The sequence below is a fragment of the Ctenopharyngodon idella genome, chromosome 2 (genome assembly GCF_019924925.1).
Source record: "Ctenopharyngodon idella isolate HZGC_01 chromosome 2, HZGC01, whole genome shotgun sequence".
Lineage (NCBI taxonomy): Eukaryota > Metazoa > Chordata > Actinopteri > Cypriniformes > Xenocyprididae > Ctenopharyngodon > Ctenopharyngodon idella.
In genome coordinates this window covers 35,585,869-35,602,541 of record NC_067221.1, presented here as the reverse complement: position 1 = coordinate 35,602,541, position 16,673 = coordinate 35,585,869, and the positions used below count along the sequence as shown (strand labels likewise).

Sequence of the window (16,673 nt, the reverse complement as noted above, 5' to 3'; positions counted from 1 at the left end):
CAAATGTTTTCTATTGGTGAAAGATCTGGACTGCAGGCTGGACATTTCAGTACCCGGATCCTTCTTCTACGCAGCCATGATGTTGTAATTGATGCAGTATGTGGTCTGGCATTGTCTTGTTGGAAAATGCAAGGTTTTCCCTGAAAGAGACAATGTCTGGATGGGAGCATATGTTGTTCTAGAACTTGGATATACCTTTCTGCATTGATGGTACCTTTCCAGATGTGTAAGCTGCCCATGCCACACGCACTCATGCAACCCCATACCATCAGAGATGCAGGCTTCTGAACTGAGCGCTGATAACAACTTGGGTTGTCCTTGTCCTCTTTCAGAACTTCAAATTTTGATTCGTCTGACCACAGAACAGTTTTCCACTTTGCCACAGTCCATTTTAAATGAGCCTTGGCCCAGAGAAAACGCCTGCGCTTCTGGATCATGTTTAGATATGCCTTCTTTTTTGACCTATAGAGTTTTAGCCGGCAACGGCGAATGGCACGGTGCATTGTGTTCACCGACAATGTTTTCTGGAATTATTCCTGAGCCCATGTTGTGATTTCCATTACAGTAGCATTCCTGTATGTGATGCAGTGCTGTCTAAGGGCCCGAAGATCACGGGCATCCAGTATGGTTTTCCGGCCTTGACCCTTACGCACAGAGATTGTTCCAGATTCTCTGAATCTTTGGATGATATTCTGCACTGTAGATGATGATAACTTCAAACTCTTTGCAATTTTTCTCTGAGAAACTCCTTTCTGATATTGCTCCACTATTTTTCGCCGCAGCATTGGGGGAATTGACGATCCTCTGCCCATTTTGACTTCTGAGAGACACTGCCACTCTGAGAGGCTCTTTTTATACCCAATCATGTTGCCAGTTGACCTAATAAGTTGCAAATTGGTCCTCCAGCTGTTCCTTATATGTACATTTAACTTTTCCGGCCTCTTATTGCTACCTGTCCCAACTTTTTTGGAATGTGTAGCTCTCATGAAATCCAAAATGAGCCAATATTTGGCATGACATTTCAAAATGTCTCACTTTCAACATTTGATATGTTATCTATATTCTATTGTGAATAAAATATAAGTTTATGAGATTTGTAAATTATTGCATTCCTTTTTTATTCACAATTTGAACAGTGTCCCAACTTTTTTGGAATCGGGTTTGTATCATTCGAATCGCACCAGAGTTCGTTTGGAAGCGGACCGAGACCCATCTTTTCAGCGGTCTCGGTCCGCTTGTTTGGTGCGCACCAGGGTTCGGATGGCAGCATTCACAGATGCTCAAATGAACCGCACTAACAGACAATCGCACCAGGGTTCGTTTTAATCGAACCAAACATGACAAGTGTGAACGCACCATAAATGTCTGATGTATTATCTTGTCCTTTTAACAGTTAAGGGGTTTTCTCATGACTGACAGCGCTGCGTGATTTTTTTTCCCAAACGGTTCAGCAGAAATCCCCGCCCTGCAACCAATTTCATTGGCTCAGGTTACAGTGACAGGTAGGTTTAGGGATCAGGGTTGGGTGTAGGCAATCGTTATTGTGATTGACATGGCCAATTAAATGTTTAGAATCGGTTTCAGGGCGGGATTTCCGCTGAAATGGTTTGGGGGAAAAAATCACGTGACAGCACTAGTCAAAGCATTTGTCAGTTGCGTCTTGTTCTGTGTTCACAATTCTGTTCACAGTTAGGGACTATTTTTTCTGGCAGAGGGAAGGCTTTTAGTGAAAGTTTACTTCATGAAAGTTGCATTGATACATATTTTTGGCTTTAATATTTGTATTGTGTGGTAACCGTTTTATAAAAGCAATAAGGTACTCGAGGTGCAGTGTCTCCTCAAAACATAGGATGAGAAAATAATCCATATTACAAAAATAAAACAACGCAAATATTACAAAATGTGATGTTAAAAAGTGTATAAGTCACTAGTTACAGTGGGAGTCCGCATCTCTTGTGTCTCCTCTCCCCTCAAAGAGAATCAACAGAGCCTCTAAAGCATGCGATGGATTTTGTGGGGGGTAATTGAGAATGAATGGGGGAAAGTCACGTGAGACTTTCCCCCAATGTTTTTATATAAAACAGGCAATGAAAAAAAACAACCCAGCAAATGGTTTCATGTACACAACCCACCAAGCTGGTTAAAAATAACCCAGCATGTGTTCTGTGCAATATTTACCCAGTGCTGGGTTGCCAAATAACCCAAATTGGGTTGTTTTTAATGCAGCATTTTTAGAGTGCACTAACAGAGTGGAAATTACATTCATCTTTTTAACAAACTGTCTGCACTTTACAGTCAGACTCAGGAGGTTCAGCTAATAGCCTATGTGCTGTTTTTGTCTGTTCATTTTCTGTTGCATTTCAGACTTGTTACCAAAATTTGAGGCACGTGTAAATACAAAAATAAAAAATAAACAAAAGAAGTAGATAAACTATTAATGTAACTAAACAATATGATGTCATACTGTACAATACAGCAACATGTTTTAGGACTCGACTACAGAACAAAAAAAAAACAAAAAAATCCATTTACCTAATCCAATGACCTTATTAGACGATAAAATATATTTCAGCAGTTCAAAGTTCAAAGTTCAAACTGACCATTTCAATAATGAATTTATTTAGTTTGCACAAATACTAGTACTAAATAAGTCATCTTGAGTTAATTTGGTAGGCTAATGTATTTTTCAATTAATATTTCAATTCAGTTCACAATTCCCTGGCTGTTCATTTATGCAGCAAGTGATTCATCCTCTTGAACTCTACCAAGTCATAGGACCAGATAACTTTTCAACAATTCCCTTAAATTCAATAATTTATTAGTTTTCTAAATATTTCAAATGGCTTTATTGGAATTAGGATGTTTGTTAAAATTACTTTAGTTTTTTCAAGATTTCTGAATCACCAAGAATCTGGATCAAATCTCCAACTTCTGGAAGGTTTTTTCACTGACAACCTTGAGCCAAAAACAAAAGTCATTTAGAAATTAAATCTTTTACTGAGTAAAACATTTAAGCCATGACATAAATATAATAAATGGGTCAATGTCAAATAAGCATGTCCAAGATAAAGGAAAGGAGAAATCTATTTAAAATCTAGTTTAAACTTGTTGTGCATAGAAATCTCATCTTTCTATTCATTATGTTTTCACATGGTTTCAAAAATTTTGGCAAATTTTCTGATTTAATGACTAAAAATGTAAAGTAAAAAGGCAAAACATATTCTTGCAACTTGAGTTCAAGTGAGTGTGCACTTTGATACTGTATATCTATGTTTTTTTTTTATTACTAAGGTATGTTGTAATGTATAAATATCTTTAGAGCTTTCAGAGCTGTCTTTGCAAATATTACTATTGTCATATTCAATTTCATATTTTCAATTCATAAATATGAAATTTTAAAATAACTACAATCTAAACTAAACTTGCTATGTCATCAGAGACAAAATATCTGTCTCATATTTTAAGAAACCCACAGTTTTGAAGGTCTTTAGAGGTTCTCTCTTTTATATTTCCTGTTTTATTATTATTATTATTATTATTATTATGTCTTGTCACTGACATAAAAGTAATTTAAATAAAAATATTCTGCATTTGTATTTTAGGAAGTTTCAATCAATAATTACATTTCAATCTACAAGAGTTTCTCCATGCATCACACTGACCTCAGAGTCTCACACATACAGAGTGCTGGCTGAAGAATCTTGAGTTTATCAGCTGTTAGATCACAGTACATGAGGTTCAGTTCTCTGATGTGTGGACAGCACTGAAGACAGTACAGCAGTACCCAACAGTCTGTGCTCCTCAGGGAAATGTTTGACAGATCCATGGATACCCAATCTGCCAAAGTTCTCGTCATGAACACCTCATCTTGGAGCTCATACAGACAGTGAAGAGCAAACAGTTCACATCCGTGTAGTTTTTTCATGGTAAAGATACTATCCTGTAGGTCTTTCTTCAGTTTTATGTTGTGAGGAACAGTCCACTTGATCTTTTTAAAGAGTGAGCTGCTCACCTTCTCATTTAAGAGACCACAGAGAAACTTATTATTATATTAAATTATTATATATACATATATTAAAATTATTTATATGATGGATTTTTATATGGTACTGTATGTTAAGTTCATATATGTGAACAATATATGTCTAAATTATATATGCAAGTATATTTAAACAACATGTATGCAAATATTCAGTATGCTTATATAGGATTTTATATACGTTTATACCATAGAATTATTACATATACTAAAATTATTTATATGATAACTTTTTATATGATACTGTATGTTAAGACCATATACAGTATGTGATCAATATATGTCTAATTTATATTTGCAAGTGTATTTAAACACAGTTGAGTACACTTAGATGTTCTTAAGATTATCCTCAGAAGTACTAAAGAAGAATCTTTAGTACAAAATTAGTCAGAGAAAATAGACCACTTTTAGTACATTATGGAAGTGTACACCTGGGATATTAAGATATCTTTAATATGTCTTGAGTTTCAGAAAAACACAAGATCTTTTTCCAATTTTTGATTTGCTAAAGTATGTCCATATATATATATATATATATATACCCCTCACATTTTTGTAAATATTTTATTATATCTTTTCATGTGAGAACACTGAAGAAATGACACTTTGTTGCAATGTAAAGTAGTGAGTGTACAGCTTGTATAACAGTGTAAATTTGCTGTCCCCTCAAAATAACTCAACACACAGCCATTAATGTCTAAATCGCTGACTGCAAAAGTGAGTACACCCCTGAGTGAAAATGTCCAAACTGGGCCCAATTAGCCATTTTCTCTCCCCAGTGTCATGTGACTTGTTAGTGTTACAAGGTCTCAGGTGTGAATGGGGAGCAGGTGTGTTAAATTTGGTGTTATCGCTCTCACTCTCTCATACTGGTCACTGGAAGTTCAACATGGCACCTCATGGCAAAGAACTCTCTGAGGATCTGAAAAAAAGAATTGTTGCTCTACATAAAGATGGCATAGGCTATAAGAAGATAAGTTGCTAAAAGCAAAATAAAACGTCAGTAACAAACAAGGACCAGCCCATGTCACATTCACAAAAAAAATTGGTAACATCACCTCACATAAGTTATGATGACATATTCACCACTCAAAAAAGTTTTTATGAAATTAGTTTTTGGTAAATCAATAAAATGTCTGTGTTGCCAAACGGCAACACTGTGCAATAATGGAATGGCATTATTGTAATAGTTTAGCTAGCTATCAAAGGTCAGCTGCAGTCTGTTAAGCTGTAACAATAACAACACTAATGCTAGTGATATAATGTTGATTAGTTGTATGTTAAGGGCTGCCATGGCATTTGTATTATGGATTAAATCAACATTGGAGACCTGCCTGCCCACTGCCACCACAGCCAGTACTACTGGACCAGACCAACCACTGGTCTACCATGGTGTCTCAAAAAGGCAGGTGCAAGTGGCTGTAAGTGTATTGTTAGAGTGAAGTGCACTGAATGTGATGTGTACCTGTGCCTCACCTCTGAAAAAAACTGCTTTTTTAAGTTTCGTACAGAAAAAAGGTGAACTTTCAAGGATTATGGGGGGTTCATGTTCATAATCTTCCTCTCATAAGATTGCGCAATGTTAAATTTTCATGAACTGCAATGTTTTTGGTTTTATGTCAATGTTTTATGATACATGATGAACAGTATTATATTTGTTTTTAACTGTATAAATTTGCAATTTAAATAATATTCATGAAAAATGTAATGAAATGCAAAGAATATACAGCATTATTCAGCAAAAAAGAAAGGACTAAACTTTTTAACAGGATGCGGATGTCCAAATTTTTCTTTTTTTGTTGAAATATCATTTTTTTCATTGAGTACTGCCCTTCGGAAGCAACAGAAGATACTTACATGTTTCCCTGAAGACAAATTAAGTACAATATACCTTGAACTTCAAATTCAAAAAGTTTTCACCCCCCGGCTCTTAATGCATCATGCTTCCTTCTGGAGCATCAGTGAATGTTTGAACCTTTTGTAATAGTTGTGTTTGAGTCCCTCAGTTGTCCCCAGTGTGAAAAGAAGGATCTCAAAATCATTCAGTCACTGCTGGAAAGGGTTCAAATATGCAAAAAATCCTTGAAAACTGAAGAATCTGCAGGACCTAGAGGATTTTTCTGAAGAACAGAGCTCAGTTTAACTGCTCAGAAAATACAACGGACTCATAAACAACCATCACAAAACAAAAAAACAGTCGTAGATCATCCAGGTGACCACACACAGTATTAAGAATCAAGGGTTCCCAAACTTTTGAACAGGGTTATTTTCATAAATTCAGCTATTTTTTTTGTCTTGTGGACTATATGTAAATGTCTTTTATGTAAAATATCTTACTCAGGACAGTACTAAATAAAAAATAACATGCATTTTGTATGACCTCTCTTAAAATTATTCACATTTTCACAGATTCTGCAAGGGGTTCACAAACTTTCGCATACCACTGTATATATACTTACACTTATTCTAAGTTATTTCCACTATTGTATGTTGTTGCCATATGGCAACATATCATAAAGTACATTAAAATAATATTTTTTTCCATTTTTTTTTAACACCAAGTTAAACCATTCTAAGAAAAGAAAAATAGTCAAATATTTTTTTTCTATAGGTCTATCAAAATGCGTGCGGTAGAGGGATTTAAATATATTATGACACAGAATGACCTATTATTCTAGTATCGTATTGAATGACTAACCAAATTAAGAATGAATAACATTAAAGAACCTACTGAATAATAATCCAAAACTAACAACAGCATTATTAGAATATCTTAAGAAAACAAGATTAATTAGAAGAATTTAGTTTTTGTTTTGTTTTTTTCTACATCAATGCTTCACACTCCACCCCAGTAGGTGGCAGAAATGCACCAAAGCTGGTTTGGTCTGCAACTGCCATAAAATCCAGAAGAAGAAGAAACTTTATGAAATGCAGCTCACTAGAAATGCACGGAGATCGCTCATAGATGGAACCATGCGGTCATAGAGTGTTAAAAATAGAGTGTTAAATGGCAGTTTCAACGTAAATTTAGGACATTTAGTTGCTGTTTGTTGTTTTATTTTTGTCTTTGGCTGTTTTAGTACCTGGTTGAAAATTAGCACAAGGTCAGGTACGTATATTTAAGCATTTATATATGGCATAATTTGTTTTTATGCTTATTTTTATGCTTATTTGTGTTTGGATAATTAACTTGAAGTTGTTTATCATTGATGTTAGTCCTAATTTTTGTTAAATTGTTGTTATAGCCAATTGTTTCTTTTCATTTCTGTGAATTCCTTGCAAATACTGATGTTGTTTTGTTTGTTTGTTGCAGCTCTTACGGTGTTGTGGAGTCGAATAAGGTGTATTGTGGAGTTAAACAAGGTTAATAAATGGAAAAAGGGACAACAGCATGCTTTTTGTTGTTTAAGTTCTGTGTAGCATGTGGCTGGTGTTTTTCATCGACTGCGTGTTTTTATGTCATGTGATGTTTGGACATGCAGTCAGTGGGAGTTCTCATTGGCTGCGTGTTCTTATGTCATACTGTGTGAGCACCAGTCCTGCCACTGCTTGGACTGTTTTTCTTTGTATGTATTTTTGCAGTCTAATAAAAAGCCCTTTAATCTCTGGATCATTGAGTCCTTCTTCATCCCTTGCCTCACCTGACAATAAGTAATATATATGTCAAAATATGTACACTCCTGAACAAAATCTTAAGACCGGGGGAAACATTACAAGTATTTGCATTTCGTGCTATTAGATCGTAACCAGGTTGTAAGTACTGCTTCAAAATGCCAAAAGAAGAAACAGGAACAAGAGACAAAAAATAGAGAGTATGCAATTTATTGAAAACTGCATTTAAACTCAAACAGGCTGTTCATCAGCTGATCAAAAGTTTATGACCATAGCCTTAAAAAGTTAAAATCTGTGCAAAAATAGGGCTTTCATGTCATTCTCCTTCAGACTTCACACTGTCTTGATCTCCTGATGGCAAAGGCAAAAAGGCCTTCTGTCTTTGAACGTGGCAGGATTGTTGAGCTGCACAAGCAAGGGCTCTCGCAATGCGCCATCACTGCCGAGGTTGGACACAGTAAGACGGTCATTTTACATTTCTTAAAAGATCCTGAGAATTACAGGACAAAAAAGTCAAGTGGTAGACCCAAAAAGATTTCACCTGCACTGGGTTGGAGGATCCGACGGGCTGTCCGTGAAGACACAGGCTGATCCTCGCCCCAAATTAAGGCCCTTACTGATGCTTCTGCGAGAGAAGGGCTTAAAGAACAAAAAATGTCTTCAAAGACCACGTCTCCTCCCATGCCACAAACCTGCCCGTTTGGAATTTGCAAGGGAGCACCAAACATGGGACATTGAAAGGTGGAAGAAAGTTTTATTCTCTGACGAGAAAAAAATTAACCTGGATGGTCCTGGTTGCTTCCAACACTACTGGCATGACAAGGAGATCCCACGGGAGATGTTTTCTGTTTGGCACAGTGGAGGAGGCTCCATCATGATCTGTGGTGCTTTTTCCTTCAATGGAAAATGGAGCTTCATGTTGTGCAGGGGCGTCAAATGGCAGCTGGTTATGTGGACATGTTGCAGCTGGCATCCCTCTTGACTGATGGCCCTCGTCTGTGCGGTAATGACTAGGTCATTCAACAGAACAATGCTGCAGTTCACAATGCCCGCCTGACAAAGGATTTCTCCCAGAGCTCTTTTGGACCATCCTGTGTGTTCCCCTGATCTAAATCCCATTGAGAATGTTTGGGGATGGATGGCCAGGCAAGTTTACAAAACGAATGTCAGTTCCAGACCGTGGATGCCCTTTGTGAAGCCATCTTCACCACATGGAGAAAGGCTCCCACCAGCCTCCTGGAAACAGTCACATCAAGTATGCCGAAACAAGTGTTTGAGATGATCAACAAGAACAGTGGGGCTACACTAAAAAAGTGTCCTTTTTTGACACTTTTAGTTCTGTTGTGGGGGGTTTTTAGGCTATGGTCTTAAACTTTTGATCAGCTGATAAACAGCCTCTTTAAGTTTAAATGCAATTTTCAATAAATTGCATACTCTCTATTTTTTGTCTCTTGTTCCTGTTTCTTCTTTTGGCATTTTGAAGCAGTACTTACAACCTGGTTATGATCCAATAGCGCAAAATGCGAATACTTGTAATGTTTCCCCCGGTCTTAAGATTTTGTTCAGGAGTGTATTATACATACATTAACATATATAATATATGGGATAAAGTTGATGTAAATATATAAAATTATTCTAATTTCTAATAGGTTTCATATATAGCTGCATATATGTGTATTTAGGTTTTTATTCTACATGAGCATAATAGGACAGTTCATATATGAGACATATATGTCAAATTATGTATTAAACATACATAAACATATATGGGATAAATGTATATGTCAATATATGGAATTGTTCCAATTTCTAATAGGTTTCATATATAGCTGTGCATATATGTGTATTTATGTTTTTACTCTACATGAGCATATTAGGACATTTCATATATGAGACATATGTTAAAATATGTATTACACATACATAAACATATATAATATATGGGATAAATGTATATGTCAACGTATGGAATTGTTCCAATTTCTAATAGGTTTCATATACGTTTTTACTTTATATGAGCATATATTACATATATTGATATTTCATATATGCACATATATTACATTTCCGTATGGGAGGGGTCCCGTCTGGACGATCAGCGGTGTGCCCCTCCTCTGCCCTCCACCCGTGGCCCCACCGTCCCAGATGAAGACTTCTTCAGCCTCATCATGCGCTCACAGGCCAAGAGGATGGACGAGCAGAGAGTCACGCTGCCCTCCTGCCGCTGATCAAACATGCACTCCCACTTCTGAACTTCATATGCAGAAATGAGCTCATTTTAATGCACTCGAGTGCTACAAACCTCACGCTGGTAATACACAATGATGGTCAGGTAACATGCCATCAGTCTGAACTGATCCTGTCTGCGAAATGATTATGGATGGCATTTTGTGTACAGCTGTACTGAGCAAAAAATACTTTTGATGTAAATAACACATTTAAATTTTTTTTACAGGATTTAAGCTCTTTGTACATTTGCAAGAATTTTAAAGGTTGTTTTAGTTTAGGATGTATTGCTTTGATTATGATCACCATAATGAATCACACAAAAGTAGTAACCATGAGAAATACACATGGAGAATACACATGGAATCATGAAGATTAGTAGATCACAGTGTACTTTCACTGGTATCCCTAGTTTCATAAGTACTGTTTTAGGAGAAAAACATGGTTTGAGTATTCTGGCATGATAACAGGTCAACTCCACTGATTCCAATGTTATTCCCTCATTTTCAAAACTGAGGACCTTTACAGCATCTTTGAGAGAGGGGTCAGACTCTGCTAAACAGGCGTAGTGAGGCAGATGGGCCTCCTCCAGTTTCCCTGAGATCACGGTCACATCAATCACTGGACCAATTCGCTCACACTGAAGCCTCTTCAGCTCTGCACTGAGGAAACGTCCATCCACTGCACGGTACTGGAGAGTGACGTCACCAGCACAGACCCATCGCATTCTGGTCCTGCTGCGCTCGAATCGACCCGCCGGAGTGCTGATCCTGAACTTTGACCCTCCTTCATCTATACAGACTGACGGCTCCACCTGAACCCACTGATCACAATCAACAATGTGAACACAAGACTGACAGTGAAGATTCATCTCAGAAGGTTCAGGAGCAGAGATATTCAGCCTAGAGAACAGAGATGATAATGATAAAATGTGTAGAATTGTGGTGAACCTAATAGAGATATTAATTTACAATATAGGAACTATTGCTTAAACATGCATTGAGGAGAATATATCAATGCTTTTCTCCCCTCTTGATCACCACCCATTTGCCTTATCTTTTGATTTCCTGTCAGTTGGTTTTGGTGTTTGTATTGCACTCGTTTAACAATCCTTTGTTCAAGGTATAAGAAGGAAAGTTAACTGCTGATCTACTATTCCCGCACACTAGTGAGTAACTTCATACTAGAAGAAAGGCTTTACCCTGCTTCTTCTGCACAGCAGTGCATTGATGGTTACAGCTAAGTTTTTCTACACAGTATGTTGTTCCATTCTACTGCCTGTATTTAAACATGTAATTTAATAAATAACTTGTTGCCTGCTTCTTTAAAGACTTGGAGAATCTTTCCTTTTAACACTGATAAAGTTGAAAGCTGTATTTTTTTTTTTTTTTAAAGCTAAAGTGATTAAAGGGGGGGATCACACAGTTTCTGCCAATCTCATGTTAATCTTAAGTACATATAGAGTAACAATGCATCCTTCATATAAAGTCTTTAGTTTTATCATATTTATAAAAGATAGATACGCTGTACCGAGTCTTTCCGAAAAAAGCCGAGCTCCTGGAGGCGTGCCTACCGTCAGTGCCGTGGGCAGAGCTAAAGAGTCACGAGCGTGTGCAGCTTTTGCATAGAGATCGTTTGCAAGCTGTGACATCATTATAAAAAGAAGGGAACAAAAACATTTGTGTTGTTTACATTTTATGCACTTGCCTACAGAATCCAGCAACAAACAACAGAATCCAGCAACAAACATACGTGCACAACTTCGTTGCTGCCCTGGAAAAACAAACTTCATCCACTGTTCCCTTAACGCTGGGTTCTTTGGGAAGCTGAAAAAGGTGATCTTTCCCTCACAACCAAAAACACACTCCTTTGTTGACAGGAGCTGCATCTCTGATGTGTGGACAGCACTGAAGACAGTACAGCAGCACCCAACAGTCTGTGCTCCTCAGGGAAATATTAGACAGATCCATGAAGCTGTGAGCTTCCAGAACTTTCCTTTCAAACCCCACATTTTGGAGCTCATACAGACAGTGGAGAACATATAGTTCACATCCATACCATGTTGTCATTGTAAGAATTCTTTGCTTCAGTGTTTTCTTCAGTTTTCTTTTCCTCAGTTTTATGGTGTGAGAGACAGTTAATTTGATTTTTTTTAAAAGTGAGCTGATCACCTCCTCATTTAAGAGACCATAGAAGAACAGCAAAACTGATGGGATGGGATTTGATCTTCTTTCTAGAGATAGGCATTCAACTATAGCTGAGCCCATCAAGTTCAACAGCTCACTGACTTTCCACCAGGACTCTTCTTCATCAAGCAAGACCCAAAGAGCAGCAAAGAACCACTGAAAGCTGAAGTGCATGAACTTGAAAACTGGTTCTGGTTTTTCTTTCCATTAACATAATCTTTATACAAGAACAGACACTTGGCGGCAACTAAGCCAGTCTCTGCCACATCCTTATCATCAAAAAAGACTTGCTGATTTTGTATTCCTCTTTGTGCCAGCTGACCTAGACTCCTCAGCGTGGCGAGGACATACTTACTCTGGCCATGATGCTCCAGTAGAGCGGACACAAAGTGCACATATATGGAGGTGGTTGTCTTTAGTTTTTTCACCATAACCTGACTATCAGTTGAGTATTTCTTCAGACAAAAACATACCATCCAACACAGCAAAGGCACAGAGCAAGTAGTCAGGAGGGTTTCATTTGCTTTCACACTTTCATATGTTTTCCTGAAGGGTTGCTCATCCTGAAAGAACTTGTGGAAGTACTCCTGCACCCCTCTCTCAGAGAAGCCCACAATCTCAGTGAAACGCAGAGGTCCCTCAAGGAGATTCATCACTGTATCAGCAGCTATAGATCTCATAGTTACAAGCATGAATGATTCAGGTAGCAAGACTCCTCTCAACAGGTTCCTAAGAATAACCATAGGTGACGCTCTCTTGGATGGATTAGTGTATGAAGGAACGAAATGAATGAGTGAACAAGACTCATACTCAACCAATCCATCAATGAGGAAGAGGACTTTCTCTGGTGTTAACTCTAGTATCTGTGAGATCTGATCTGATGTAAAACTGCTACTGCAGCTCAAGAGCTCAATCAAGCTCTTCACATCAGAAATACACTTCAACTCTTCACACTTCAACAGAAAAACTACAGCAAAGTTTTCAGAGTAAAGTTCTCCAGAAGCCCAGTCCAACATGATCTTCTGTAACGTGAAGGATTTACCTCTTCCAGAATCACCACTGAGAATAACAGTTTTCGGTGTGTTTCCATCACTGTCGGGACTGAACAGCTGGTCTATTCTGATGCTGTGATTCTTGTCATTTGATAACAGTTGAGATGATGCTTTTGTTTCAGAAGCTTGAGCAGACCTCACATGTTCATGATAGTATTTCTCATTCTGCTCTTTGCTCCTCTGAATGATCACTGGTTCAGTGTAACGAGCGCCCAGTTCCACACGTTCATTAGATGGAGGGTTATACTCTGTCACAAACTTGCACCTGTCAATCACTGTCTTCCTGTACTGAAGATTCATGCTGCTCCAATCTACATGAAAAAAATACAACAGGTAAAATAGGTGCGCTGAATGTTGTCACTGAAAACCCCTGCGGCGTATTAAGTAGAATGAGGAAGTTGTTGAATGCATATGTTGCACTCTCCCTTTCCATGCAACAATGCTAGACATACTTTGTGAATAGAAAAATCTGATGCAACAACAACAGACCTAAAATGAAATGCTGTAACTGATACTTTCATGACTAGTTATTTGTGTAGTTATTTGTGAACTGTGGAGCCTTATTGTTTTAACAGTATAATAGTATTGTACAATACAAGACTCCTTTCTAAATATCAATAAGCAATGACAACTTTACCCTTTCCATATATCTTCTCTATTTGCCATCTATCTAGTTTCCCTTTCGGCTGAGAGGCAGATGCATGTGCATCAGAAGAGAGTGGATAACTGACAGTGGTGCTCGGTGAGTCTGGTCCAAAAGGGAAAATAAGAGGCCTGAAACTCTACATGAAGAAAAAATACATTCACAAAGACAATAAGCTTCAGAGATACATTAATACATACAATACAAACAATTATTTTGGAATATCATATGTTAAACATAAATTAACAATTATACTAAGTCCTTTCACTCAGTGAGTAAAAAGATCTTCCAGTGCCTCAGACAGCCTGTTTCCAGTGGGGTTCAAAGGAACTAAAGTGGCCCAGCACTGGATTCCTCACTGACTGACTGGAGCAGTTCTGCAACTGTTCTTTCAGATCTTTTCAAAACTCACCACGTCAGCTGAAGCTGCTTTAAAACGCATAACCCCCTCCTTTTCGTCCTGGATATCCTGATGGAATTGTCTCTGTGTGGAACAATGTAGGTTATAATCAGCTATGACAAAGTCATCCAAATGTATGGACAGTGAGCAAAAAAAAAAAAATCAGCCTTAGACTAAACTTGGTATTTACTTTCTAGAAATATTGTAGAAGATAATAGTTTTAATATGATAAAAGTGATCAAAAATGAATGAGAAACAACATGTTCAGGTGTTCAGGTCATATCCACATTCAGCTCATACCAGTTTCTTACTCCTCTCTGCTGCAGCTGATACAGCCACATGGTTTTTGTGCTCGTCCATCATACACAGATAACAGATATACTGCTGGTCAGTATGACAAAAAAATTCCAGCGGTTTATCATGTTGAGAGCAGATCATCTCCTGCAGTCGCCCCGTGACATCTGTCATATCGTGTTGTTGAAAGAAACTGTCATGTTCTTTGAGGTGATTTTGGCAAAAAGAGATCCGACACACCAGACAAGACTTGATGGCTTTGTTTTTATCCCAAGTACAGACGTCACACTCACACCAAACAGGACAATTAGCTTGTAGTTTTGTCTTCTTGAGTTTCTCCAGCACTTCAGCCAGCATGGTGTTTTTACCTAAAACAGGTCTTGGAGTGAAGGTCTGTCTGCACTGAGGGCAGCTGTAGACTCCCTCCTGATCATCCTGATCCCAGCAGTCTGTAATACAGCTCATACAGTAACTGTGTCCACAGGGAAAGGTCACTGGATCCTTCAGTAGATCCAGACAGACTGAACAGCTGAAGTGATCCTCAAGCCATGACATACTGGCTTCTGCCATTTTTCTGTGAACACAAATGCACACAGCAAAACAAACAACAGCCTAAACACTGTCACAGTCAACCATTGCAACTAACACCGCTTTATACTTAAATACTTAGTAAATCCCGGTAAGACACTCCCTGAAAAATGTGTTCAGTCACTGGGTGTTTCCAGAAATGGTATTCTTAAGACGTGGGCAAAATGGGTGTGTCCAAGGACTAAAGGTTTGACTTCAGAAGACTGTCCCTACTAATAGATGCCATAACTACACAATTCTACTATTGACAATTGATGATTTTGAAAATGTGTGTGTGTGTGTGTGTGTGTGAGAGAGAGAGAGAGAGAAAGAGAGAATTAAAGAGAAAAATGTATTGAGCTGAAAAAAGTTAAACTGGTAGTTTAAAAACTTGAATATTTTTAGATTAAGATGATTACTTTGACATAACATAAATAAAATATGCTTAAAACCTTTATCGTGCTCCTTTTAATTACAGGCAGCGTGATCCTTTAAAGGGATAGTTCACCCAAAAATGAAAATTTGATGTTTATCTGCTTAACAAAATGGTAACAAAATCTATGAGAGTAAAAAAAACATGCACAGACAAATCCAAATTAAACCCTGCGGCTCGTGACGACACATTGATGTCCTAAGCCACGAAACAATCGGTTTGAGCGAGAAACCGAACAGTATTTATATCATTTTTTACCTCTAATACACCACTATGTCCAACTGCCTTGAGCGCAGGTGAGGTGTGTGAGGTGTGTCCGGTGCTCTGGCGTAGTTTAAACATGATGCATGTAGTACAACAGTTGTTATACAAATGGAAGTAAACCACTAAAAAACATGGTTTTATTACATCAAAACTTTTTTATTTTGTTACTTTTCATAAGGGCAGCTTTACAAATAAAAAGGACACATACAAAGATCTTGTTCACATACCTCAGTTGGATGTGGAAAAACCATTGGCACAGCTGATGGTTTAAGTCGTACGTGATCCTCTCCTGGGTATGTAAAATCATCAGGGGAAAAATGATCGCTGCAGACCCTCAACAACTTACGTTAACAGGTGTGTTGATATCCAGCCGAAGAGCAATCAACCATAACTTCAGGCGAGCAGGCTCAGAAGTTGGGAATACGAAAGTCACCACTCCCGAATGAGTTCGTGCGAGAGAACGTAATCTTTTAGTTTTAAGTGGGTTTGAACAATCTGGATAAGCGCAAGTAAGTACCAGTTTGATTAGCTGTCGTACCTACAATGTTTGTGCACTGTGTAAACAATGAGTGATGTATACGCGCGAGAGATCCCTTCCAGCACTTGCATAAACTACGCCAGAGCGCGTACACACCTCACGCACCGAATGCCGTGCGCGCGCTCAAGGCAGTTGGACATAGTGGTGTATTAGAGGTAAAAAATGATATAAATGCTGTTCGGTTTCTCGCACAAACCGATCGTTTCGTGTCTTAGGACATCAATGTGTCGTTACGAGCCGCAGGGTTTAATTTGGATTTGTCTGTGCATGTTTTTTTTACTCTCATAGATTTCGTTACCATTGACATGCATTATAAGACTGACAGACTGCAACGGTTGGAGGCCCTGGGGGTAAGCAGATAAACGTCAAATTTTCTTCTTTGGGTGAACTATCCCTTTAAAACATACATATAAAACAAA

At 37.9% G+C, this 16,673-nt stretch overlaps 2 protein-coding genes, 1 long non-coding RNA gene and 1 pseudogene across 3 annotated transcripts in view; 2 read left to right on the top strand and 2 right to left on the bottom strand.

The window, feature by feature from the left end:
- Window positions 1-10,029, top strand: part of gpsm2 (G protein signaling modulator 2) — a 73,179-nt gene extending 63,150 nt beyond the window's left edge. The window contains exon 15 of the mRNA XM_051913483.1: window positions 9,730-10,029. Within this exon, the coding sequence (XP_051769443.1) occupies window positions 9,730-9,879 (150 nt within the window). The 3' untranslated portion in view covers window positions 9,880-10,029. The remainder of the gene's footprint in view (window positions 1-9,729) is intronic.
- On the top strand, window positions 6,961-7,649 carry LOC127523124 (uncharacterized). The gene is made up of 2 exons (XR_007932821.1): window positions 6,961-7,148; window positions 7,353-7,649. It is a non-coding gene; the product is annotated as an uncharacterized LOC127523124 (long non-coding RNA).
- A 1,616-nt stretch (window positions 10,030-11,645) lies between the features above and the next one.
- LOC127501171 (NACHT, LRR and PYD domains-containing protein 1 homolog) lies at window positions 11,646-13,548 on the bottom strand (annotated as a pseudogene).
- Window positions 13,549-14,114: 566 nt separating this feature from the next.
- Window positions 14,115-15,056, bottom strand: LOC127523108 (E3 ubiquitin/ISG15 ligase TRIM25-like). Its single transcript, XM_051913554.1, has 2 exons — window positions 14,459-15,056; window positions 14,115-14,242 (listed from the first exon to the last, which is right to left on the bottom strand). The coding sequence occupies exons 1-2, from the start codon at window positions 15,020-15,022 to the stop codon at window positions 14,150-14,152; spliced, it is 657 nt and encodes a 218-aa protein (XP_051769514.1). The 5' UTR covers window positions 15,023-15,056; the 3' UTR covers window positions 14,115-14,149.
- Window positions 15,057-16,673: the final 1,617 nt, after the last annotated feature.